This window comes from Fistularia commersonii, chromosome 12 (assembly GCF_037954325.1).
Source record: "Fistularia commersonii isolate RoL2024-O1a breed Wild chromosome 12, RoL_Fcom_v1.0, whole genome shotgun sequence".
Lineage (NCBI taxonomy): Eukaryota > Metazoa > Chordata > Actinopteri > Syngnathiformes > Fistulariidae > Fistularia > Fistularia commersonii.
Genome location: NC_141295.1, coordinates 16985160 through 17011989, shown reverse-complemented (window position 1 = coordinate 17011989; position 26830 = coordinate 16985160). Strand labels below are relative to the sequence as shown.

Below are 26830 nucleotides of genomic sequence, written 5' to 3'. Positions count from 1 at the left end.
GCCAACAGGGTCAAGAGGCTTACTAAATTGTTACTCTTACTTGTTTACATGTTCACATTTTGCTCCTTTTTTTTTGAAACTTTTTTGCTCTTCTATTTACTTTTACAAATGTCATACCACATACCGTAAAGGGTGCTGGTATGGCAATAAAAGTTCATTGAATCCTTGAATATAAAATATATAACATAACGTAAATAGCACATTGTTATGTATAACATGTTTTACATATATATATATATTAGGGTTGGGATTTAAAACGCGTAAAAGAATATGCGTTAAGAAAATAATGCATCTTAATTTTGCTTTAATTTGCACCCGGAACCTTTCTCGGTGCACAAGTTTCCGAGGGACACATTAAACCGACGTACAGCGTTTGTGCATGATGGAAGAGACGACGCTCGTTGGAGGGAAATTTAAATGTAAGAAATTTCCTGGTTAGAAGAATATACAAAAGAGCTGTTCTTTGCCCTTTAGATGAGAATGAGTTTCACAGGAGCGTCTCAACGGGAAAATTATCGGCTTTAGCATGCCGGTGCAATGTCAACTGTTCGAGCATGCTAATGTTTGCTTTGCACGGAAGATAGCAACATTGCTAACAGCAGTGGGCAGAGTTGCAAGTCAATACCGCCACATGTTCGGGTTCAGATCCAAAAACAAACCGTCCAAATCCACTTGGGATACTTTCACTGGCGAGATGGATCGCTTTGGACTGCGGATTGATCCAGTTGATGACAACAAGGAACTGCTGTCCAGAGGGAAAATCAAAACAACCCCAGCAGCTGGATGAGGATGGAAGGGGAGGAGCGCAGACTGTGACGAAGAGACACAGGTGTGTTTTCTGCACTCGTTTTTCTATTTGGAAAATACGCGGGGTTTTCTTTCCAGTTAAAGATTGTTTATTTTGAAGAAGTCTCAAGAGTGAGAGGTGAAGAAATCCTGAAAAAAGATTAACCATGACCAGGATGACTGAAGACCCTCCATAGACTCGTTGCTATTTATTTATTCATGCATCAAAAAAACAACAACTTTTTTTTCCCTCATGTCAAATATTTCAAACTTTCTCATTTATTGGATTATTTTTAAATCAAATATTCATATGGATATATTTGACATGTACATAATCTTACTCTGGTCAGTGTTTTCAACATCACCTCTTTATAATCATGGACAACTTTGATATGTCATTTACACTTACAAATCTATTTGTTAAGGATTTCGGGCAGGGGTGTCAAACTCAAGGCCAACATACCAGGTTTCAGGGGTGAATAGAGCAATAGACATATTAACAGTAGTTAATAGGTCTTGATTTTACCTGTGCAACCAACTTGAGAATAGATTTTCCTCCATGTGGTCTCTGAGCTAAAATGACTTCCCTGATTTAGACATTTTAGACAATGCAAAATATTACAGTTGTGATCTGGCTATGATTTAAAGTATGTTAACTTTAATGAGAACGTGATGTTGTGCAGTGGGATACTACAGACAGAATGATTGCTTATTTCGAAACCATGTATTTCAATATTTTAATGCGTAGTACAAATGTTTTGCTAATAAAAGACACACCGCCGAACAAGGATGACATCACTGCAGTTTGACAGCGTAAATGGGGAGTTTTATTGATCAGTTTGGTGTTTTTTACATTTTGGAAATTCTAATAGCTATACATTCAATAAATTATTCCTCTGGACATCCATGCAGTCAGTTCAACCTCCTTTGTCCTCTTACTAGACTAATATTAAGTATCCAGTTCCTCATCGTATTTCCCGTGTAGTGCAGCTAAAACAGAACAGCTTTGGGCAGACGGTTGAGTCTCAGGTGTTTGTTTTCTTCTGATTACTTTTAATCTGTTACAAAAAGCATGTTTCTCCTATTTCTCACTATCTCTAATTCATAAATACATATATATATGTATATCTCTTCATCCCTCATCCTGTGCTGAAATCAATGCTGTGCTCCAGTCAGTTAAAAAAAAAACTGCTTCTCAAGACCACTAACCTACAGAAAAATGAGTTTTCCTTTATAGCATTGTTTACATGACATATTAAGAGGTTTACAGTGGTTTGACAGTGTTTTTTTATGTCGAATCGTACCTCCAAACTGTAATAATTAGATTTTTGACGCTGTGGAGGCGTGTGTATTTGTGAGTGCGCGAGGGTGGCTGTGTTTACACGAAAGCTTGGAGAGACATTTAAAACAGAAATGGTGACAGAGCCATGTGGCGTTCATGTAAACTGCTCTTTTGCACAGGTTGTCATTCATCCGCTCCTTGGTTATATAGGTGGGTGCCATGGTTCACCAATCACGTTTACAATAATAAAGGATTAAATACCACAGAAATCAACACTGATCTCAGCGCCACCAAAGTACCTGCAAATTCCTCCTGTGTCCATCTGTGTACGGGTTTTTGCAGAATACTCAAACGATCAGGAGTATGAGGAAACTCCAGACACTGATAAACAATATAATACATTAAAAATGAAGATTAAAAAGAAAAGAAACAAATGAGAGACAATATATTCCTTTTGTTTTTAGAAAGGACGGGCACACAGAATGTGGAATATATTACATCGATGTGCAGGCGTCCCGATCACAAGCCCGACCAGCGCCTCAGAAGTTCAGTGTCTCTGACATCATCTTCCACCAGTCCATCAGCTCCTCTCTTTCCTCCTCTTTCCTCTCCATCAGGGACTCCAACTCAAAGTCAACCTGTGACAGACAACATGACAAGTTAAGAAACGAAATATAAAGCAATGTTTTTGCAGATACTTTTACCCGTTTTCATCTGGTTATGGATAAATTAATGGGAATAAGCCGCGAAATCAAGACGGGACGAAGTTTTTGATGACGTTCAGTCAATAATAGTGTCTTCTCTGCTAAATGTGTGATTTGGTCGTCATTGATAAAGGGGCAGCAGAGGTTCTGAGGCAGGTTTTGGTGGGTTTGCTGCAGTGGCTCTCACCCTGGTGGCAGGACTATAGGGTACAGCCACTTTTTTGATGACGGTCAGGTACCCCGGTGCAGAGGCTGCAACTTTGTAGTTTCCTGGAGCCAGCAGGCGCCAATAATCTCCATCTTTGGCTGGAAAAGATTGGTATTTCATTAAAATTAACCCAAAAGAAAGTACGCCAAACTGAAGAGCGGGGAGGTTTTACTCATATATTCTCGGGATTAATGAAAAGGAATTACAACAGAAATCAGCTGCTCAATTGCGATGCAATACCCGATATGTCCACTAGGTGGCGACATTGTATCATTTTTTTTTCCCCCTGTAATTTGCGTGAATCCTGGTTTAATGTGTGTGGGTTGTTTTTATTGTGTACAACACCCGGATATGGAGCAGTAAGTGAAGTTAATCCAATTTAAGCCGTCACCTCCAACACAGTACAAATGACTGCAATTTACAAGCTAAATCGCATTTTAAAAGAATTTCACTGAAAAAAGAAATACATATGTTTTCAGACATAATAAAAGCTCATATGTAGATAACCAAGAAAGCGTTTTAACTTTTGTTTTTCTACCTATTATTGGAAAGGTTTCAAAGGTTCAGTTAAATCTAGAAAAGGTGTCTGTTTTATGTGAAAAGCTTACATTTTCCCCTTGAATATTATAATTTTATAAAATATGAAAGATTACCGTAGTTGACAGACAGTCAGTGTGTACTAGGACATATAAATAGGATGCTATGTATTTCCAAAAATGTGCTACCCTCAAGGAAATCAATTTTTTGTTAAACAAACCCTGTGCATACAACTTCAGTGATTCTTCACAGATGCAACATACATTTTCTACATCCATAGATTCGAATTGCTTCCAAGGTTACCTGTGGTAATGTCATGGGCAATACCATCCACAGAGATGGTAGCGTTGGAAATAGCATTTCCCTGCAGGTCACGCACAAAGCCCTTAACACCACGGTGAACCTGCAGACACACACACACACATTGACAAAATGAAACTTGCTGTTGTGCCAATTCACTAATTCGGTTGTTTAGGGCCATTTATTCATTTAATATTTGTCTAATTATCCTGTGGGCTTTGGAGTGTGTGCATGGTAAAGGCCTAAGGTGGCCATGGGTAATCAAGGCACCAACAAGCCACAAGCAAACGGGCTTCTTCTGCATCCATTCCTGTCAAAGCCGCAAAAACCCAAGCCTAAATTAGGAATCGGGTTTAATATCATGCTTGTGAACATCTATGGAAGTACTGTAAAGTTCTGTCACCCCATCCTTGCAGCCTATAACATGGTTGTATGTTTTCCTTCCAACTGTTATGCGTCCGGGGTTTAAATGTTTCTCATTACCATGCCAGTTCATTTAATGCATTCAAAATCTTCCAAAGCGGAGCGCCTTGGAAATTTCTTTTTACAACCATTGCATCCAAGGAGCACCCCTTCAGCTACCTGTGCCTGGAAATCCTTTTCTGGCTTTTTGGTAAGACTGTTACGCAATCAAATGGACCTTAAAAGGTGCCATTGTTTATGTTCCTATGTGCTGCCAGACCTGCTGGATGTAGTTGACAAGCGAGTTGCGGTTCTGCTCCCAGTAGGTCTTGAGCGTGTCCTCGGGAGGGAACTTGTCACAGCTGAGCTCCAGAGTGATCTCAAAGCAGTTGCTGCTGAGGTAGTTGAAATCCTGCATCCCTTTGTGTGGAAAAAAGAGGTAGATGAATGAAAACACGAGTGAGTGAAGTGACCGACAAGAAGTCATTTGGCTTCTCAAAATAACCCGAGATATAAGGGAGCGGCACCAGCGGTTCCATTCCCGTCTGAATGTAGATGTGTTCTTGGGCAAGAACCCCCATTTGCTCCCAACGGTCCGCTTAGCAGCTCGCCTGGCAACTACGTGTGCGTGTCTGTGTGTGTGTGTGTGTGAACGCCATCTAGTGTAAGGCGCTTTGAAACCACTAGTTGTGAATGAGTTCTGTAAGTTGAGACCATCTAAGACTTAAATATATGAACTATGTTGTATATTTTATGCCATCTTCATGTTAGGCTAAGATCATTAGCGCAATTAAACATCATCCACTCGATATTATTTGAGGTGAAGTAATGTAATCGTTGTAAACAGGCTTTTTATTCTAAGATAAATCGGAGCTTTCCCTTCTTGTGAAGAACATACAAAATAAAAGCTTGCAGATTAAGAACCCCCTTCTTTCTTCTGACTATGTATCAAAATGGAAAACCTATTCAGGCACTACCTTGTGCAGTTTAAAGTTCTCCCCTATTACTCATGGTGATTCTCTGTCATGATTTAAAAAAGAAAGGAATGAATTTGATTCCAATTTAGCAAAATAAAGTCATTCAATTAGCACAAAACAGGATTGCAAAGTTTAATTCACACCCAGGATGGCTTTATTCCTGAGTGCATTTCAATTCTGAAACAAAATTTGTAAGATGATTTATAGAAAGTAACCATTTCTTTAACTTATATTGTTGTCATTACTGAGATGAAGACATCGGATGTTACTGAACATGTGTGTCTTAATTGATTCTGACTTATTTATGCTGTCCGTGGTCAGTTTAGTAAAAAAATATATATACTACTAAGTCTTGAGGGAACTTTGAGATAATCCTTTAGGGCTGAAGGATACATTTCTCTAAATATCAGGTTATCCGTCATTTTTCAGATTGTAGATTTCCATATTCATGCAACTACGGGCTGGAGGTCATCAGTTGCAGAGCAAACACTCAAGGCAGAAGACAGAAGCTCTTGTGATAGCCTCGTTTTTCATCTAATCCATCCAGTACTTGGACCGTTTGTCTTGTCTCTCACCTCCTGGCACGCTGTACCAAGCTCCTCCGTTAGTGATGCCATCCTTGAAACTGGAGTCGTCGTCGTTCTTGCGGCAGGGAGGCCGGTGTGGGTCGGACATGACCGGGTTGTAGATGGAATAGGCCTTTGCCAGTGACTGGAAGGTCACGTCGTCTGGGCTGGCGCTGTACTCGTGGGCGGAGCCTGAGAGGAAACAGCTATTAGTATTAACTGATTGTCTGGACTACTTTTATATACAGTACTTAATAACACTTAAAAACAGTGACGTGCAGTCAGGGGAGGCAGGTGAGGCATGGAAAGAAAAAAATGTCAAATGAAAAAATAGATAAATAATCATATTTGTCAGTGATTTGCACTATAAAGGTATTTTCCATTTAAGTTCACCCGTTTTATTGTTTTTCTTTTATTCAAAATTGCTGGATTTTCACATTTACTGTTAAAATACTGAGAAGGGACATGCTGTGAGGCAGCGGACTGTTGAGCCTCAACATAGATTGCGCAATGACGACTGACTGCTGGCATACTCTGCACTAAGACCATCGTGCTGTCTCTATTAAAATGTTGAAACATTTTGCGATATGAACTACATTTCCAATGCACAATGATTTTTTAATCAACAACTGTGTGTGTTACTAGTTTCTTGTACTGAGCGATCATAAAACAGCTGCAAAGAGCCACTGAGTGAGGCATGCAGTTCTCCTGCCTCAGGATAGGGGGCGCTTGTGTTAACTGCTGCCAATCAAATGGTGAATAAGCTCCTCTGTAAGTTTGTAAATGTGATTGTAATGAAGTCAGTGCCTCACCAGCCATGAGCCTCTCTGCACCTCACTGTATTCTTATATACAACAACATGTTTGTTTACCAGTGCGGGTCTCATCATAGGGGTAGTTGGCCACCACGTCCCCCCCATGCAGATTAGCTGACAGGACAAAGGGGATGTCCATGATCCAGTGGATCACCGCCTTGGATTCGGGCGCCAGCTGCAACAAAAACATTCTCCATTTGATAACACAGATATTCAAAAACTCTTATTTGAATGCAAACCGGACAGCTATATAAGAATAATGCTTTTGTATAGTTTTTGTATGCTGTGATTTATCACGCTTTAGTGGTTGTGAATCAAAGACAGAGCCTGTTTTTTTTAATAAAAAATAGCGTAACTTGTCTTTTAGCCCTTTATCACAGTATCCATGAGCGCAGACTTGTAAATTAATAATTTGTGAATGAACCTGTGCATCTCTTGTCATTAATCAATCAAATTATTATTATACCGTGAATTCCGGATGACGGTCCACAAATTTTTTCACATGCTTTGAACACTACGCCTTAAACAATGATGCGGCTAATTTATAGCTTTTTTAGGGGGGGGGGGGCTAACGAGCTTCACGCCGCTAAAACATTTATCCTCGTCACCGAAGAAGACGACTTTGACATTTTTAGCGAGCAAGAGGAAGCTATAGGTAGCGATCAGCTAGCCGGCGCGGCATATTTTGAGGTGTGCTCAATAGTCCGGAAATGACGCTAATAGGAATTGATGGGCATTCTAAACATTGATTTGCACACCTTGGTGTTCTCGTCCACGGCCTTCTTCATGCTTTGCAGCAGGTGGTTGTTGGCTCCGCCCTCCCGCTCGTTGACGTAGATGATTCGGTCCAGATCGGGGAAGTTGCGGTTCAGATCCACACCTTGTGCGTTACTGCGTCCCACAAACCAGTCCTTGATTTCCCCAGGCTGCAGGGAGAACGCAACACGCCGGTTAACACGGCAAGCTTGGGTCGCTCAGTGCACTTTTCATTCTTGACTGATTTGCAGTCAGGAGTTAAATTGTTGAGCTGGTAAACACGTGCCAGCTGCAGGTTTCGCCCCAGGCTTTTTCCTCACCTGTGAGGCGGCTTTCTCAAAACCGTCGGGGTTCATGGAGGGCATGAGGTGGATACGCGTGTTGTGTATCAGGTTGATGACTGTCTCGTTGCCCTGCTGGTACTGGTTGCACAGGTACTGGGCGAGGTAGATGAGCAGCTCCCTGCCCACGGCCTCGTTCCCGTGCATGTTGGCGATGTACTTGAACTCCGGCTCGCCTGCGGAAACAGTCACACACAGTTCTTTCAGTCTGTTTCCGGTGCCAAATTCCAGAACTGATTAACAGAAGGAAATACAGGTTGAGTTAGATGTCCTAATTATAGGATAGCAAAACGCGGTGACGCAGGACATAATGGATGCTGAACGCAGTCGCTAGAGGTGCGGTGATTATATGGACATACTATGCAAATTTCAACCCAAGCTATTTTCATGAGACTGATATAAAATGGTGAATTCCAGATGTCGGGCATCAGATGTGACATTTGGTCCCATTTTATGCACGCTGCTAATCTACCACTGACAACATAGCGTTGCGGTGACGTCATCGCTGTTATCTTTTCTGAAAGAATAGAAGGTCACTGACGCTGATGGTCATTTGTTGCCATGGACACACGCATGACGTCTCCGCTCACAAGCCGACTCATCGACTGAGAGGTTGAACAGAAGTGAATGTTGAAAGCTCAGAACTCCATTAAGACAATGAGACGTGAAAACCCGGCGGGTTATTGAGTGACCGGTTTGCAGATGGAGGTGGGAGAGGAGCGGAGCCTGACTCCAGGACAAAATTAGTGCAGCTTCACATCTGGGTTGTCTCATCGCTGGCATTGCTCTGCTTTGTTTCTCCAACATTTCACGGAAATTCAGAGCTTCTTCGGAATTAAACACTTTTAACTCGCATGCAGGACATGACGTCTGGCTAACGTGCCTGTCAGAATCAGAATCAGAAAAACCTTTATTTGGCACCAAGGGGCAATTTGGGGGCACATGGGGTTGCAGCATCAGATGCTGTTGTGAGCATGTGAACATCAAGAGTAAAATAAAAAAAAATTAAAAAAAACACATGTATGATTTTATATTCATATTATATATACACGTGTGTGTATGCATGTGTGTATATATATATATATATATATATATACACACATATTCATATATACATATGTGTGTGTATATATACATACACGTGTATATACATATATATACACGCTCATATAAACATGTGTGTATATATATTTATATATATATATATTTATAAACGTGTATATATATATAGATACATATATGTATACACACGTATACAAACACACGTATATATATATGTGTGTATATATATACACACAGACACATTTTCATGTTAACGTGCGCATCTTTCAGTCTGTATATATGTGTGTGTGTGTATGTATATATACACATATATATACGTGTGTTTGTGTATATACTGTATATTTATATGTATGTGTTTATACATGTGTGTATATGTATATACACGTATAGAGTTATATATCAATAAATAAATACATGACTTATAATAATTAAATTACTTAACTATATTTAATTAATCCACAATTTATCTTTCTAGATGCTTCGAATTATTCTTTGTATTAGGTGCATGAAAATCGTGAACCTTAATATGACCTTAAAAACAAACTACAGAACCGTTCTTTTAACATGTTCATCCTCCATCATCAATTATCCAACCGTCACTGGGTGGGTGTTGGGGTTCCCCCGGGACAAATGCAGAGAAACATGCATTAAACCGCTTATTCACACATCATTTTGACATCAAACCATCCATTGGTTCCCAACAACAAGCTTCAGCCCCCAGTAACCCTGAGCAGGATAAGTGCTGTAGGGAATGAATGAATGAATGAATGAATGAATGAATGATACACTCGTAGCATCTTAGCATGGCTATTAATCAAAACTGTTGAGTGCATCCAAATCAGATAAATCTAGCTTGTTAGTTTGCCGTCAGCCGTTCCAATCCGCCTCTACGGTAATCTTCTCTGCACACAAACACGCAGGGCAAACATTGGAAAGCTTTTAATGGATGCTTTTCATGTTCCTCAAACAGAATGGCTGTGCAAACATTGCCATCTCTACTTTTGTTTCTTCGCCCTCCTTTACACCGGCTTTATGGCCGAGAGCCTATTTTTATCAGAACGCTCGGTGAAGCTGTGTTTTAAGGAACCGCGCCATCTGTTTCGTCCGCTAACGACCTGCAGTGCGTCCGTTCCCCCTTTCTCTGCACGGACAAAAGAGAAGGAGGTGGATGAGATGAGTGCTGCAGAGAGGCCGCGCATTCAGGGAGTGACAGAAGTATGAGCGGCGACACACCGCACACACTTTTCTGATTAAGCAGAAGCCGCAGATTATTTACTTTCCGCCGCAGCGAAGAAGAAAGATACGTCTTTGAGCGCTGACGGGGGCGGGAAAAATAATTGTTTACATCAGTTGCGAATAATGATAGGGCATTGCAAATGTTTCTCATGTTAGCGTTATTTTTTTCTGATTTTTAATTGCTTACTTTTTGGAATTGTTCTCGTTTCTGTAAAGCAGCCCCCTCCCAAACACACACACACACACACACACACACACACACACACACACACAGAGAACAGCATGCAGGTTGGGTTCAATTATTTTTAAACCCGTGAATCTGGTTCCCCTTTGAGTTCCTCGTAATGATTCCAGGACTCTTTCCACCCCGACATCAGTGAATGTTTTTTACAGGCTTCAGAGGCCTGAGAGCAGCCAGGAACATACATGTATGACACACACACACACACACACACACACACACACACACAGTTATTGAAGTTAGAGGCCAAGTTAGTATCATTCAATCTAACTCCCAGATGTTCGGAGACATTTTCTGTTATGTTCCTATAGTTGGTTTTTGACAGAACAGGGCGCTGCAGGTTTTTCAAAGCAGCTGAAAGTGACAAGATTATTTCTCTGCAGATGAAATAAGAAACAATAGGATTAAATTCAAATCATACAAGCAATAAATAAAACTCCAGAGGGACGGATAAAAAGTAAGAGCCTGAGATGAATTCTAGATTAATCAAAGAGAGGATAGGAGAATTTCCTGATAAAAAAAAGTTGAAGTATGCATGAAATTTTATAATCCAGTATTCAATTCTTTATGGTGCTCTCCTTTACTATAATATATATAATATTCTTCAGGGCCACTTATAGACACACAACCGTCATTCACACAGCTGAGCATTTTAGGGATACACATTTAGAATCAATTAAAAAAACACACACATTTTTTTCTGACTGATGAGTTATTGTTTTGCAGTTACACTTCATAAAGTGCACACTTAAAAAAAAAAAAAAACTTTTGACCACAAGATTTTTATGCAGTGAGTGTGAGGCAACGCTGCGTGGGAGGAAAAACTGTCCTCGTAATCCGCCAAGTGACGCGCAAGTCACCGGATGTTTCTTTCAGCAAAGTCACTCGCACTGGGAAATAAGAACATTTAAAGATAAAAAGTCTCAACTTCACATGTACTGTAAATTCCATGGAAATATAAAGTATATTATGTTTCATAAAGTGGAATACATATGGTGCGAATATTGTGTAGTAAATCAATACAAGTAGAAAAAACACCTGAATAGAAAAGGTAACATTTTTCACATTATTTTTATTTCATTATTTAAAACAATAATTTATTTTTTTATTTTTTTCATAGTATTTTTTTAGTAAAGTAGTCCTACATCTATCAGTGACAAATGATGGATGTAATTATTTTCGTATAATATGTGGCGATGGAGATGAGGGCTTGATATTTATTGATTGAGTCCAAGATTCTTAACATGTGATGTGTTTATCTTTCCGTCCTCAATGTAAAATAAACCGTTGAAATGTCAGTTACAAAATACAGAGTTCCTTTTCTCTCAGTCGATATAAACCAATTCATTGTTCAGATGATGTTACACTGAATCATTTAGTTTCGAGGATTTTGTGCAAAGGCGTTGATCTGATTCGACCTTCTACCAATATGAGATCATTTCCGCTCTTAGTGGATCAATAATACAACAACTGGACCGTCCTGGTGTGTCGGGAAATGTTAAGAGAACCTGCTCATCAGTACAGTTGCCTTGGCGACAGAGTAAGAATGACAGCTGCTGGAAATACGTCATCTTGTCATCTTGGAAGCACGACCCTTTGTGGTCCCGGTCGCCATGGCAACCCTAACTGGGACAGGTGCACTCGGGTAAACACACCGTCAAGGTCTGTGTCATTCTCCTGATCATTCCAATTGGAGATACGAAAATTTTATCTCTTATTCGACTACCTGCTGAGTCATGTGATCGCGCGCACGCACACACGCACACACGCACACACACACACACACACACACACACACACACACACACACACACACAACACGAACACACAGGCTAGAAAGAGAACAGTTAATAATGACTCTTGAATTTACAGATACTTGATAGGTCTTTTTGAGAACACGAAGGCTTCATTTGCACAAGAACTACCTCTTTCGCAAATGATAGACATGCAATATTCAGTTTTCATGACTTATTTTTTATCTAAACATATACAGGACTGTCTCAGAAAATTAGAATATTGTGATAAAGTTTTTTATCTTCTATAATGCAATTACAAAAACAAAAATGTTATACATTCTGGATTCATTTCAACTGAAATATTGCGAGCCTTTTATTATTTTTATATAGCTGATTATGGCTTACATCTTAAGAAAACTCAAAAATCCTATCTCAAAATATTCGAATATCATGAAAAAGTAACTGTTGTCTTTTTAATTGCATTACAGAAGATAAAGAACTTTATCGCAATGTTCTAATTTTCTGAGACAGTCCTGTAATGGATTTTATTATTCATATTGAGAATGAAATATCTTCTCTTTCAGATAATAAATGCCAGCGTACGCTGGAACTTGCAAATAAATGCCTTTATAAACCGATAAAGATAGCAGTTAGTTTGAAAGAAAACACATTACATTGCACACAAATGGAGTGGATCATTAAATAATAATTCTGAATTAGAAAAATAGAAAAAAAAAATTTACCCTCATACCAACCATGAAAATTAATGTATTATTCTTTTTTTATTTGATTGTCCTCTTTGATGGGAAGGGCTTTTTAAATACATTTATTATTATTGTTTCTGGTCCCCCTTGAAAAGGAGACTGTCAATCTTGACTAGCTTTTCAAGGTTAATTAAAGGTTAAAAATTCTTCTTATTATTATTATACAGCCCACTTGCATGATTGTCATACAAAACCCACAGCAAAGATGCACATTCAAGTGTAACTTGAGACGAATCCACATCGAAGGTATTGATCCCCCTGCAGCTGCTACGGCAACAGATCAGACATGATCATGCAGCACTCATATTTTTAGTATCCTCATGTCCGTGAGAGCCAACATGAATCAAAATCTCAATATTCAGATTTCAAATGTCATGAAAACGTTCTCTATTCCTAATTCTTAGCACATGGCCCACCAGCATGGGTCATTATATCAGGATTCCCCCTGATAGCGGTTGACATGGCAACGTCGGATGCCCTGCAGTTTTTTAGAAGCTCCAAATCAGCAGGTTGGCAGCAGCTGCGATGAGAGGAGAATTGAATTTGAACTGAGCGTCGGATCTGATGGTAGACACCTCTTTCTCCGGCATTAATGTTCTGTATCTCGGTCTGAGATGCTCATATTCTCATATTATATAGATAACATGATATATAAACGATATGTCAATCCATATCTTGAGATATTGGAGAGGCTTATGAACAGCGTCGGTGTTGAAATCTACAGCTGAAACAAACGCTGCAATAGATTTGTCCCAAATTCCGAAGTGCTAACGTCTTAATATCATCTGGCCCCAAATAATATCCATAAAAATTTCCGGAAATCCAACTGGAGATGTTTTGGCTTTTTGTTAAAAATGCAGAAGGCGAGAAGATGAATCAGCAGGACAGCGTTATTTTTTTGTTTGTTTGTTTGCTTCGTTTATCTCCGCACAGTCAGTCCAGAAAAGACAAAGACGGTTCTCAGAACCCAACAATAAACCAGGAAAATAAAGAATAAAGCGTGTCACGAGGCAGCGGAGGGGGAGGAAGGAAGGAAGGAGGGAGGGGGAGAGAGAGAGAGAGAGAGAGCACAACGGAGGCAGATGAAGAAGAAGAAGAGGAGGAGGAGGAGGAGAAGGATGCACGCGGGTGTCTGATGTATAATAAATGACCTCTGGCTGCGGCTCGCCTCCTCTCCTCTCTCCGCCTTGCACTGACTCCCTCCTTTCACACTGTTCCCGTTTCCTCCATCAACATTCCTGCCCTTTTTTTTTTTTTTTTTTTAATCCCCGAACTTCGTTGTCTCCTCTTCCCTTTTCAGCTGTTTTCACCATCTGTGTGAGCGACTCCACAGCTGGCCCTCTTCACCTTTTATTAAGAACGGCTTTCATCACAGTTATGGTCTTCTTTGCAGCGTGTGTCACTTTTTAGGGCCACGTTGTGCAGCGTGTCGGTGCGTTACGCATTTCCTGATAAATTACCGCTTGAGATGAATATAGGATGAAAAATACATCACGCTCACATTTAGACAAAGCCCTTTCCTGCGCAGGATGGGTTTTTTGTCCATGCATAAGGAGCGTCGTTTGAATGTTTCCAGTTACAATCGTGAGGAAAAGAGTAGGCAGAATCCCCTTTCAACAGAAAAAGAGCGGCCACCCACCCCCACCCACATTTTAACTCCGGCGTCCTCAAATACAACCCAGCTGTGAGATGTTGAAACCCGCCAATGAGGAAAAACACATCACCATTGTTCTGGGAAGACATGCATCTTTGCAGCAATTAAAGCGAAGCGTGCAACGCTGCAACATTAACCGCTGGCCCCAGGAAAGGGAGGGCAGGGGCTACTGGTGCTCGCACAAGAAAAAACAGGCGTCCATGATCAGGCGGTCGGAGAGGTCGAAAAAAACAAAAATAAAAGGCCTTTTATGCGATTATGCGACTATTATTATTATTATTATAATTGTTCTAGTGAACAGGCTCAGCATGTGTCGTGACGTGACTTTCTGCTGGTATTGGTAACGAAAGACTTTTTGTCTGAGATGATGTGAAGATGTTGCTCGCCGCCATGCCGTGTCGACACAGGGGTCTCATTACTTGATGCAATATGCGCTCCGGTTTGACATCACTGCAGATCCGCAAGCGCCGTTCTTTGTTGTTTTTTTTTTTTTTGTTTGTTTGTTTTTGCCTATCCAAGCGATTGGTTGCTTTTTAAAGGGTTTCTTAAATCTCTGTTTTAGCCATAAAAGTAGCCCTTTGCATGTACACGAGAGGCTGTGTCACTGTTTCTGGTCGCTGACGCAATATTGTTAACATCAAATTTAGATTTTGTCGCTTTAAAGAGACCAGACGAGTGAATATTGCAGGTTTAACGCTGCTGGGTATGTTAATATCCAGCAAAACATCATATTTTTGGTGATATTACAATTACGGGAAGGGACATCTTGTCAATCTTTTCCATAAGCAAGCAGACATATAATGCATGCATATATATAAATGATCAAAATAGATCTAGTGAATGTTATTATATAATTTTGCCCATAGCGGTCTGTGATTGACCACCATGTTTACGCTCTCGGCTTTAGGCGGCTCCCGTCCTGCAGCCCACGACAGATGGCTGCTCACTGACAGATGCATCCGCTCAGGACCGCCGTCTTACGGAGACGGCCAGCCAACCGCAGGCTGCCAGTCAGCTCAGTGCGCTAAGCCGATCTGTCGCCCCGGCAACCGCTATTCTGGCTCCACCTTAAACTTTCAAAAAGGGTCGGGGGGCGGGGGGGGGGGGAGTAAATATTGGCTGACACCGGGAGTGAAGATTTCATTCTTCCTCTTGTCCGTAATACTCCTATCAGTCTCAGGAGTTCCCCCTCCCCTGTCTTCGCTTCATCTCTCGCTTTCTCCTTCTGGATGTTTTGCTCAGCTAAAGTGGAGGGGGGGTGAAAAAAAAGGGGGGAGGGGTGGCCTCTCTCGGTGTAGCAGCGGCTCGGAAACTCATCTGGTAGTAATAAGGGCTCCACATCGCTACTGTGACTCATGCCGGCGCACGCCCACCCGGTTATTACCGACTTATTTAGCACATTCATATATTCATTACACCGGCGGCCATGCAGGCTGCACGGCGGGGGAAACCTGTGACACACACGGTTACACTCCGAGGAGGGGAAAAAAAAAAAAACACCTGAGCCCAGAATGATGCGTGTTGAACCACTGCGACCCGGGCTGTCAAATATTTACATTCTGGCTTCAGAGAGGTTCTCGAGGAAAACGCGGGGTTATGAATCCTGCCCGATAAGATGGCCCTACTAAAGCTCCAATTAAAAGCCAGACAGGACCGGATGACCTGTTTCTCCGTCCATTGGAGCTTAAATCTTGGTCAGGTTAATCCATTACCGCTGCCTCGAGTGTCGATACACTCTCTGGCACTATCAGGAGAACGGCCTGCAGCCGTCAGGTGTCTCCTCGGGGTGAAGTGGTTGACATTGAACCGCTAAGATGGCTTCAAAAACCATCTTTACTGCTCGTCCTGCGGTCAGGGGTGCAGCAGTTGGGGTTTAGCCACCAATAAACCTACTCCCGTGTTTTTGGACTGTGGGAGGAACCCCACTCCACACAGAAAGGCCACCCCTGTTGGAATCCAACCGGCTACCATCTTGCTGCGAGGCGGAAACGCCAACCACTTGAACCACCTGGCTTAAAAACCTGCATTTTGGGGGGAAAGTCATCACGTTAATTTGTAAAATACGACTAATCCAACTTTGCTAAGAAGGAAAAGCGCCACGCAAGGACGTCAGACGTCCACCGGGTTCGGATAAACACGGGCCGATCCAGTCCCGGCCAGAAAAACGACACAATAGACGCGTATAAATGCAAAAGTAAGCTCAGTGTTAACGTCTGGAAAACAAACAGCTCATTCAGGCCCAGGCTCCGTTTCCATAAGTCTAGAAAAAGGCCTCTGTCGCGTCTGAGCCGAGGAACAAAAAGCTTATTTAAACAGTGCAAATATGTAAATGCGCACCAGTCTGCTGGATTCCAATGTTCTTGCTCGTGATGACCATCAGACCTGATGTTCCTCCTCACCTTTCTTCTAGCCTGGATCCACAATCTGATGGATCCAGGGCGTCCATCCACACTGAAAAATCACTCTCATCCCCGCAAATATGAATATATGTATCATATATGGAGCGATCACATCCCAGCAGGGGGTTGGAATGGCGGATGGAGGCCTCGGAGGTGGAGGTGCTGCCCTGCGGCCCGGCCTGCAGGTCCGATCCGCTGGACAGCCCGTGGGGGGATGGGGTGGGGGGTGGAGGGTGGAAGAGGAGCGCGGTGGGGTGTGTTTTCTCAGAATCACGACCGTGCACAAGCACGCAGAGATTCTCGTCCACCAGTAAAATGGCGGCTCTGCGCGTTATATCCGGGGTTTTGTCACCTCTCACGTCGGAGCGATGCGGTGTATGTGCGTGCAGACACACCTGCGCCGCATTCATCGCGCTGCAAAGCACAACCGGAATTTTTCTTTTTTTTTTTCCCCAATCAGCAGGCTGCGCATTAATGCGTGATGTGCGTTTTTTTTTTATATATATATATTTTTTGCATCCCGCAGAGGAAAGGGCACAATAATTCAGGGCGCATGTCGTGCGTAAAACTGACCAGGCTCATGCGTCCCGGGGGTGTCGGACATCTCCAGCACCAGCAGCTCCCGGCCCTCGAAGCTCTCCCCGATGGTGTAGATGCGGGTGATGGTGGGGCACTGCAGCCACACCGACACCAGCGCCTTCCGCAGCTCCTCGTAACGGTGATACTCGAAGGAGATCTCGCCGTCGGTGCCGGTGCCGGTGCTGGGGCCGGCGCCGGCCGGTGCGGCCAGCAGCGCCGCCGCCCCGAGCAAGAGCACCGCGAGAATCCGCTCCATGTCGCGTCGCGTCCCCGTCCTGTTTGTCCCGCAGCCCCGGCTGTCCGCTGCCCGTCCCTGCGCCTCGGCTCGGCTCGGCTCGGCTCGGTTCCCAAGCCTGATCTCCGCGCCGCAGCCGCGCCGTGGGTTATAAATAGGCGGCCACCTCGCGCTCCCCCCTCCGCCTGCGTACCTGCGCGCGCTGGAGGGTGGGCGCGCGGGAGAGATGCACTTCCGGTGGATTTTCAAATTAAAAGCACAGCATTATTTTGATGACAATGAATGATAATCTTCTTGAACAGAGGAGTGTGCATGTCCAAACCATCTCGTTCATCACTTTGTCTCGGTCATACATGTCCTGCACCCCTGTGACAAAGTCTTCTTTTCCTTTGGGCTTTTCCCTTCAGGGGTCACCATCGCAAATCAACCCTCTCCATCTAACCCTATTCTCTATATCCTCCTCTCTCACGCCAGCTACCTGCATATCGTCTCTCACAACGTCCATAAATCTTCTCTTTGGTCTTTCTCTAGATCCCCGGCCTAGCAGCTCCACCTTCAGCAACCCTCTACCCAGATCTTTACCATTGTTTGGACATTAACAGAGGAGTGTGCATGTCCAAACCATCTCGGTCATCACTTTGTCTGGGTCATACATGTCCTGCACCCCTGTGACTTTGGGCTTTTCCCTTCAGGGGTCACCACAGCGAATCAACCTTCTCCATCTAACCCTATTCTCTGTATCCTCACACCAACTCACTTTTTATCCTCTCTCACTGTGTCCATAACTCTTCTCTAGTGACAACGCTGCTAGTTGCCACTTTTGCACATGTGTACACAGTTAAATTGTTTATACCCTTTATTTATACTCCTTGTTTATTTTCTGTTTTTCTGTATTTACATTTATATATAACAGCTAGGCAGGTCTAGAGCAAGGGTGTCAAACGTTTGGCCCACAGGCCATTACTGGCCCGCCGGGGGCTCAATCCAGCCCATGAAATAAATCTACAGTTTGAAAAAAATACAAAAAAATTCATCAACTACTTTTTCGAAATAAAAATGCAGTTCCTATATTGTCTACTGGGGCGCACTGTTTTAGTTCGTGTTAGCAACATGACATAACAGTATGTGACTCAGAACTTACAGCAGACGGCAGCAAAGCGTCTTCCAGTTCTGTAAATAGCATTATTTATTGTTTGGACATTGAGTGTTGGGTTTTCCAGGAATAATGGACCTTTTGTCATTTGTTCATTGAGGTTAACAAGAAACCTGTATCCTTGATGTGGATGCAGCAGGTTTTGGTGCCACTGTGAGAATTGCCATGGCGGAAAACACAACAAAATGCACAGAGAACTGAGAAGACAGAAATGAGGCACAGTGTTGTTGAAATTTCACTTACTTTTCTTAAAGAATCTCAGCTTGTTCTTCATGTATTTTTTAAAGGAACAGTTTATTACATATAAAGATTTTTATCATTTACCTTTTACACTACAACAAAGGAAAAATTTGGACTCAGTGTTACTTCTAGGTCGAGGGTCGCTAACCTTTACCACTCAAAGAGCCACTTGGACCCAAGGAATTCCAAAACCCCTTTGAAATTCAAAATGAATAAACACAGCATATAATGTTTTGGGTTTTCTTGCCTTCATGCTATGTGTAAACAAAATATGTGTTGCATGTTTTTAAAATCAATGAACAACTGCAGAGAAAACTAAATTATATTTTTACATGCAACAAAAAAATTTGAGCTCAGAAAAAAAGATGTTGGGTAGAAGGTTACTTTTAAGCATAATAGGCATTGTTTATTTGAGCCCTTTTTTTATATTAATGAATAAAATGATTCACAGGCAGCAGATGAAAAATGCTGTCATTTCTTTGTACCATCATCCTTTTACTGGCATGTGCAGTTGCCCATTAAGAGCGACAAAAATATTTAAAATGAATTTTATTTAGATGTTATAAGACTGCCATTTTGAATCCCATTAAATTCCATTTGGAAAATGAACAAACTAAAATAAAACACATTTTAATTAAATACTCATCATTTATTTTCAGAAGCCACAGGGAGCCGCAACAGAGGGACCAAAGAGCCGCAGGTTGCCGACCCCTGTTCTAGGTAATAATGGTATGATTTTACTGGTCCGGCCCCGTCGGCATCAAATCCGGCCATATGTGGCCCCCAGACTAAAATATGTTTGACACCCTAGAGGACGACCAAAAGAAGATTTATGGATGGAGTGGAAATAGTTCAGCCCTCGCGACCCGACTTCGGATAAGCAGCAGAAGGTGGATAGATGGGCTAATATTATTATCATTATTATTATTATTATTTTTATGGGGTTTGCATGCGCTTCCTTTGTCAGCGTGGATTTTTCCCAACAGTCCAAAAACATGCAGGAGGTTCATCGGAGACCCAAAATGATCTCAACGTGTAAATGGTTGTGTGTGTGTCATTATTATTTTTATTGAATCTTGGTCTGGACCACACTCTTTAAAATAATTCACAGAAATCCCAGCATTCCTCCTGCGAGCGAGAACTTGAAACAACTGCCCCTTACACAGGATGGAAACCTCGTACAGATCCCTGCTAGATCTGGGCGGCCTTCTGCCTCCAACGGTCAGGGTAGAAATTGCGAGAGAGACGGACAGAGATAGAAAATAAGATTGTGATCGAAACGGGAGGACGGAGGTTGGGAGGGACAGGTATTGATTAATGAGCTCTAATTAATAATAACACAAGGGCTGACAGTTCTAAAGTAGCTCTAATATTCATAAAATAAATAACAATTCCATAGTCAAAAATTTTTATCATTACTATTATTATTTTTATCGAGTTCAAAAAAATGTCATCCCCATTTGTAGGGAAATTCAGTGTTTGAGAGATGGGTGCTTTATCAGTCTATAGTCAGAATCCACCAAAGATAATCATGTGGATGTTAAAAATTGATGAATTTGTAGAGTTAACAATAGCATCAATGATACATCTGTTAGCAAGTTTAACTAAAGTCTAATTTCCAAATGGGTCAAAAATAAGATAGGGTCTTTAGAAACGCCTTAATCTCAGAGAAAGCAGGCCTATAGTCCATCTATTCTCAATCAAAACTACATTAAACTTGCGGTTCTGATATAAATTCAGCTTTTCTCTGACCGTTGTTTCATCGCGTTGATCGATGAAAAAATGTTTTTGTGGCATCGCCGGTGACATGAAATGATTTGCTTGTGGGAGCCGATCCCATTTCGGTTTCATTTTAAGCACAAATAAGAGCATAAATGTATGCATAATGTGGCACAAGAGCAGCCGGACTTAGGACTTTCTTTTTTTTTGTGTGAGTTTAAAAATCAGTCTGCCATATTTATCCAAATGATCTGTCAGGTCTCAGCGTCTTTCAGTTTGTGTTTACGGTTGAAAGGGAAAAGAAAGGCCTCTCAGACGTTACAGAAGAACTGGTGCAAGGATTTGACGCTGGATGTCATATTTCCTTGTTCAAAGTCTGACTGTAGTTTTTTTTACCTGCAGAGAAACTTACAAGGCCAAGTTCTCTCTCCATAAAAAATGAAAGAACAAAGCAAACATTTTGATGATATTATTTAACATTTCTATGCATGTGTGAATGTTTTTGTGAAACTACATGTGATATGATTATGTTAAAACTGATTTGATTTAATTCAAAAATTTGGCGATTGAACATGGCAAGATCTTCCAACGCTGCAAGGCAGCGCAACTGCAGGAATTATGGGGTCCAACTATTACGTAATCAGACAAATGATCCAAATAATTTTGTTTTCACTTTGAATGGAGATTTCAATTTATTTGTTTTTCTTATCTAGGAACTTTGCGGTCTGTTTCACCAGCTTATTTCAATTCTTATTCTATTATCCTGCATCCTAACAGAGAATAGATTGGGTATCAACCGTGAATATTATCATGAGTCTAATGTTTCTCTTGAAAATAATTTTATTGGAGTGATTTTATTTGCTTATCTAATTAAGTTACACTGATAGCCAAACCTTGAAAAAAGAAGGCATGACTTCCTGTCATGTAGTTGCTGCTGCCATCCAGCTTGACACAGCACTGAGGCGCTGAGGCTGCAGGGGTGTGTCCTCTACAGTGCAGCAGAGATGGAGGCAGAAAATTTATACTCCCCACAAAAATCTCCTTAGAAATAACCTCTTGCAGATTTAGAAGCGTGTTGTGCATCTTAAACACCAGTATCCAATGTGTGTAACAGATAATATATGAGTAATCAGTAGCATGGGTTGTTTTATGAGTCGCATAAAGCAGCACTTTTAATTTGTCAACGTCGCCGCTCAACACAACCAAACAGAATTGTTCAAATATCTTTATTCTAATTTCACAGACAGAAAAATAAAACATTGAATGTTTCTTTTATAAAAAATAATCACTTGATTATTCTCACAGTCCTCCACAAAACAAGAAGTGCTTATCTGGAGTTGCCACATCCGTCCCTTGTCATCAATTTCAATGGTTTTGTAACATGCTTAAGCCCTTTTCAAAAGTCTGCGTGAGCGTTATCAGGTCCACAGCAGCTATCAAAGCATAACAATGTCATTCTGACTCAATTTAACTAACGTGTTAAAGTGCTGAGGCGTTCAGAGTATATACAGAAGCATTTCACAAAACAAATGCTTGTTTGTTTCTTTGTTATTGTTGTTTTTTAATTCAATTACAAAAGCAAACCGAGAGATGAAGTGAGGATGTTGACGGTTTTATTTCAGAAAGCAGCTGCTGACAAGCAGGCTACAAGACTTGTAGAGGGCTCCGAAACAGACACGAAGGCTAGCTTCGGAGTCAAACACCCCCAAGGTGCTGATTCTTTGAAGGACACTTTTAGTATTTCACTGCAGGGAAAAGCCACTAAGTGCTCATCGCCTCTCCTTGCAACTGACAAACTAGGTGTGTGTGAATGAGTTGCTCACTGCTCTTTCTTTTCTCCTTGCTTCTCTTTGTATTTGTTGTACTGACTGTCCGTCTTCAGCAGCCGATCCCACCAGGTGAAGGTTGAGGCGTAGTTCCCCACAAAGTTCATATGGTGGAAGTCATGGAAACGGGTGCCGGCATAGAATGGGATAAGGTGAAGTGGGTTCAGGGGGATGTCATAACCACTGTTAGACAGAGAAATTAAAGTCTGTGACTGAATAATAAATACTTCATACATGCATCGTGAACATAGAGCCATTTTTTAACAAATAAAAATTGACAATGACAGCCAAAATTAACCAGACATGTTACCGTCCTTAGAAAGACAGTTACTTCTCATTACATCCAATTTATTGGATGATATTTTGCCACAATTGCAAATGATACAAAATAATAATTGTGTAATTATCTTAAAACTAGCAATCAATTGAATAAAGAAAGCAGGACAAAGCAGGAGAAAAAGATTACGGTAACTAAATTGTCTTATATGGTTTCCTTCTGCTAGATCTAAGATAGGAGGGGTTCCATCACTCTCTGAAGCCCTCTGGTGGCCAGCATTGTAAACATGAGGCATGCAGTTTCATACTTGAACCACACGACTCAGTGTCCACCTACCTGTGGACGTCAATGGTCTCCAGCAAGCGAAAAGCAACCCATGTCCAAAGGAAGAAGACATGGTTACAGAAGATCATGATGCCGATGAAGAAACCCGCTCCAAGGATGAGTGTCTCAGCAGGATGAGCATACTCTGCCTGCATGCCGAATGGAGCCTGACAGACACAAACTTGGTGAGTCAACATAATCAGAAAACTTACCAGATGTTTTATTCAAGTACTCCCACACTGGTTTCACTCACAGTGAACTCATGGTGAACCTTGTGGATGTATTTGTAGATCCTGCGGTGGTGAAGCAGCCGGTGGAGGAAGTAATGCCAGGCGTCTTCAACAACAGCGCATCCAAAGCACTGAGCCAGGAGGTAGGTCCTGCGGCATCGCACATGGTCAGCCACACAACAATCACACATAATAGATGCGGTTGCAAAAAACTGATGCTGTCATGTTAAACTTGTGGATGGATCAACTTTGGATGAACGTAATTACAATGAAACCAAAATATATAGTGTCTGAAAGTATTTGGATATTGTAACTTTTTTTAATCATCTCTCTTCTTGCTTTAGAAAACATTTTATCTACAAAACATGTTATTAGAAGATTGTTTTTTATGATGAGATAATTTAAAATGGTTTAGTTAATACGCCGTGTATGACTAGAATTGAACCCAAATAAATGGAATTATTATGCTTAACAAATGCACAGAGATTTCTCTTTAGAAAAACTTCATTGTTTATCTTGACCCTTTTAATTTCATTAGCTCTCTACATGACAGGATATGGGGAAAAAAAAACATGGGGACCATACTGATTTTGTCCATACTGCCTGTACTTTGCTTTATTAAAACAAAAAAAAACAGGCTATAGACTAAACAGGCTATTTAGTCTATTTATACGTAGTTCAAAAACTGCTACTACATGTAAGAGAAGGAAATCTTGAATATTAGCTCTTAAAACTATTGTAAAGGGATGACAATGTTTCTGTGCAACCTGGGACCAAGTGTCAGTTTTATGCAGGAAATGTGTAACTGCTGCAGGAAGTGGAATTTAAAATACTGACCAGCGTGGCATGGAGTCCCAGTCGTAAGGAATGTTAAAGTACTCGGTGAAGTAGTAGGTCCCGCAGATCAGTGGCAGCTGGATGCAGAAATGGTTGAAGAGTAGCATCTTGAAACATCGCCATTGTTTTTCCCACGTCTCTGGTTTATCCTGTGCGTGCGCACAAAACACACAAATGGCATACACATTCAAAACAGACATTGAAAAGGTAGAGCTGTTCTGTTCAGTTTAGAATATCAATTTCCACAACAATGCATCCATCCCCTTGTATTTTCACAACGCCGCATTACTCCTTTTAAAACCTGGAGTCTCCATCTTATTAGTATTTGCCTAAAAAGTTCAATTTTGTAATTTTTGAAATAATATTTATCACATTTTTAACTTTACATCCCTGATTTATGACTTCAAGTATCAGTTCTTCAGATTTTCATAATTGTTCACTTTCCCCCTTACACTTGTGACTCTGTAAGGTATTTCTTTTTATTATCAAGGCTGAGTTTAATCCTTTTTTTTTTTGGTTTGTTTGTATTAGAAAACGGGCTCTTTTCCAAGTATCTTGTGTAACATAAACACACACATACCGGCTGAATCTTGTATTTCTGCATGAAGGGCAGGAACTGGAAGAGGAAACCAGGGAGGCAGAAGAGGAAGTAAATGAACTCGTGGACGATGAGGGACCCCCAGGTGGCAATCTGGAACTTGGTGTAATTGTCCATCATGTAGCCCCAGGCGTGTTTCAGGGAAGGCTGGAAGGGGTTCTCGGGCAAAACAGCATCCACATATTCCACTGCATGGTAGGCAGAGCTCAAGATGTCTGTTGTGCCATTCACCTCCATGATGGATGTTGTAAGGTGAGCCCAGGTCTAGACAGAAAACTGGAAAACAGAAAAATACATTTGAAGTATAGGTTAAAAAAAAGTGGAAATTCAGCTGCAGGACTTAATAATAGTTATAATTCTCCAAAGATTACACAATAATTCTGAAAAACGGGCAATAGGGTGACCCATCAGTATCCCTTCTTAAATTTCACAGAAGAGAAAACGTGCGACAACATCAAGCAAGAGGCTCCAACACAGCATTGCTCGTCACATGGATTTGGCAGAAGTTACAGCTTCACTAGAAGTAACTGTGACTCGGATGTGGGTCGGGATCACGTTCAGAATGAAAGCCACACTAGCAGCTCCTCTGACACTGTCTCACTATTTATTAACAAGGAATAAACAGGGTGCAGGCTGCATATCACTAATGCTGAGATGGAGGTTACATTTACTGCTATGTCTGTTGACTGGAACTGAAAACCTATTAATATAGATAATACGTTGCAAGATTTTGAATTGTGATTGTTTTTAGCACTGAAAATAGGCATTCTACATTTTCCTCCCTAAATTAGCACTAAATAGCATTGTATTTGCAGTAGGTTGTGACTACTTTAAAAATTGGTTTAATCTTTCTTAAACCCATGGAAAAAACCATTCAGAAATAGTTAAATAATCATTTTCTATTATTTAAATGAGTATAGAGGTAATAACCGGGGCAGAATTTGCAATGCTAACAATCATGTCAAAATTTAGTGGGATTCAGCTGTAAGTCTGACAAAGTACTTGCTTCTCAAAGTGCTGTACAGCTGGAATAAAGATACTGTAGTTATTTATTATTCAGCTACTGTTATGTATACAAAAAACTGAACCCCCGGATTAATAATAACACTAAGTGAAACAGCCGTACAAATATGATTCGATCATAGCATTACAAATTAGTAACCATATGAATGAAGTACATCCTAGTATGGAAGGTTGATGTTGCTGTTTAGTAGAATAATTGCCTGCTTGCTTGAATTGTGCATGTGTATCCCTTTGCTACGCAAACAAACCTGGGATAAGGGGTATTGTTTACCGACAAACGTGAAGACTGATTGCGGAATTACTCGTTTACGTGACATTAGTGTATTTTACATCTGTTATGCTAGCGTTGGCCATTACGTCACAATAATAATAAAAAATAACCCGTGGGCAGCGGATGGGTTTGCAAACAAGCCGAATTAGTGTCGTGCCAAGTTTTTACAACATTCCCAGCACGACGCCTCGGTTCTCACAATTACACGTGTGATTTTAATTGCTCAATTTGAAAAATCTGCGAAATATTTGAAATACAATGGGCACTTACCTTCCGATGGTACGTTCCGTCTACCTGCGAGAAAGGCGGCCGGCTCCGGTGAAGTAGAGTAATATCGGACGATCTGATTGGCCCCGGGGAAAGGAGACTGACGTCGAGCGCCGAGCGGCGTCTTTGATTGGCCAGCGTGATGGAGTGATGATAGTGAGACTGAGAGTTTCTGCAGTCACAGCCAATCAGAGACGAGCTCGCCTTTCATAACTTTTGCAGCGTTAAATGAACGGTAGAGGCAAGAGATGGGGCGGTCACTCATGATTCTCACGTCTTACATCTGTAATAATAAATCAAATCTAAATTGCAATTTGTTTTAGGTACACCGTGATAAAAGCCTACCATTAGGTTTTATAATTCATGTTTTCTGTTTTTCTCTTTCGTAAAAAGTAGAAATAATAAAGTTGAGTTGAAAAATTTCCACCTTGTATTGATCTTTCCAGGCAGTTGATATTAAATCAAGAGAATTTATGATCTTAAACA

At 41.2% G+C, this 26830-nt stretch overlaps 2 protein-coding genes across 2 annotated transcripts; both read right to left on the bottom strand.

The window, feature by feature from the left end:
• Window positions 1-1590: 1590 nt before the first annotated feature.
• cpe (carboxypeptidase E) lies at window positions 1591-17772 on the bottom strand. The gene is made up of 9 exons (XM_086157445.1): window positions 17339-17772; window positions 7653-7849; window positions 7335-7502; window positions 6634-6751; window positions 5772-5954; window positions 4500-4639; window positions 3821-3920; window positions 2960-3078; window positions 1591-2706 (listed from the first exon to the last, which is right to left on the bottom strand). Exons 1-9 carry the CDS (start codon window positions 17598-17600, stop codon window positions 2608-2610), a joined length of 1386 nt encoding a protein of 461 aa, XP_086013571.1. The 5' UTR covers window positions 17601-17772; the 3' UTR covers window positions 1591-2607.
• Window positions 17773-21903: 4131 nt separating this feature from the next.
• msmo1 (methylsterol monooxygenase 1) lies at window positions 21904-26480 on the bottom strand. Its single transcript, XM_086157432.1, has 6 exons — window positions 26348-26480; window positions 24766-25059; window positions 24186-24334; window positions 23372-23498; window positions 23131-23285; window positions 21904-22700 (listed from the first exon to the last, which is right to left on the bottom strand). Exons 2-6 carry the CDS (start codon window positions 25018-25020, stop codon window positions 22511-22513), a joined length of 876 nt encoding a protein of 291 aa, XP_086013558.1. The 5' UTR covers window positions 25021-25059; window positions 26348-26480; the 3' UTR covers window positions 21904-22510.
• Between the last annotated feature and the right edge of the window lie 350 nt (window positions 26481-26830).

What these genes read in the sequence shown, in the direction of transcription:
- msmo1 (XM_086157432.1), bottom strand. Translation starts at nt 25,020, where the DNA reads ATGGAGGTGAATGGCACAACAGACATCTTGAGCTCTGCCTACCATGCA. An exon ending in AGAAATACAAGATTCAGCCG is followed by an intron (nt 24,335 to 24,765) that starts GTATGTGTGTGT and finishes GCGCACGCACAG; the next exon opens with GATAAACCAGAGACGTGGGA. An exon ending in TGGGACTCCATGCCACGCTG is followed by an intron (nt 23,499 to 24,185) that starts GTCAGTATTTTA and finishes GCGATGCCGCAG; the next exon opens with GACCTACCTCCTGGCTCAGT.
- cpe (XM_086157445.1), bottom strand. Translation starts at nt 17,600, where the DNA reads ATGGAGCGGATTCTCGCGGTGCTCTTGCTCGGGGCGGCGGCGCTGCTG. An exon ending in CCCCGGGACGCATGAGCCTG is followed by an intron (nt 7,850 to 17,338) that starts GTCAGTTTTACG and finishes CTGTTTCCGCAG; the next exon opens with GCGAGCCGGAGTTCAAGTAC. An exon ending in TGCCCATGACATTACCACAG is followed by an intron (nt 3,079 to 3,820) that starts GTAACCTTGGAA and finishes AATCTTTTCCAG; the next exon opens with CCAAAGATGGAGATTATTGG.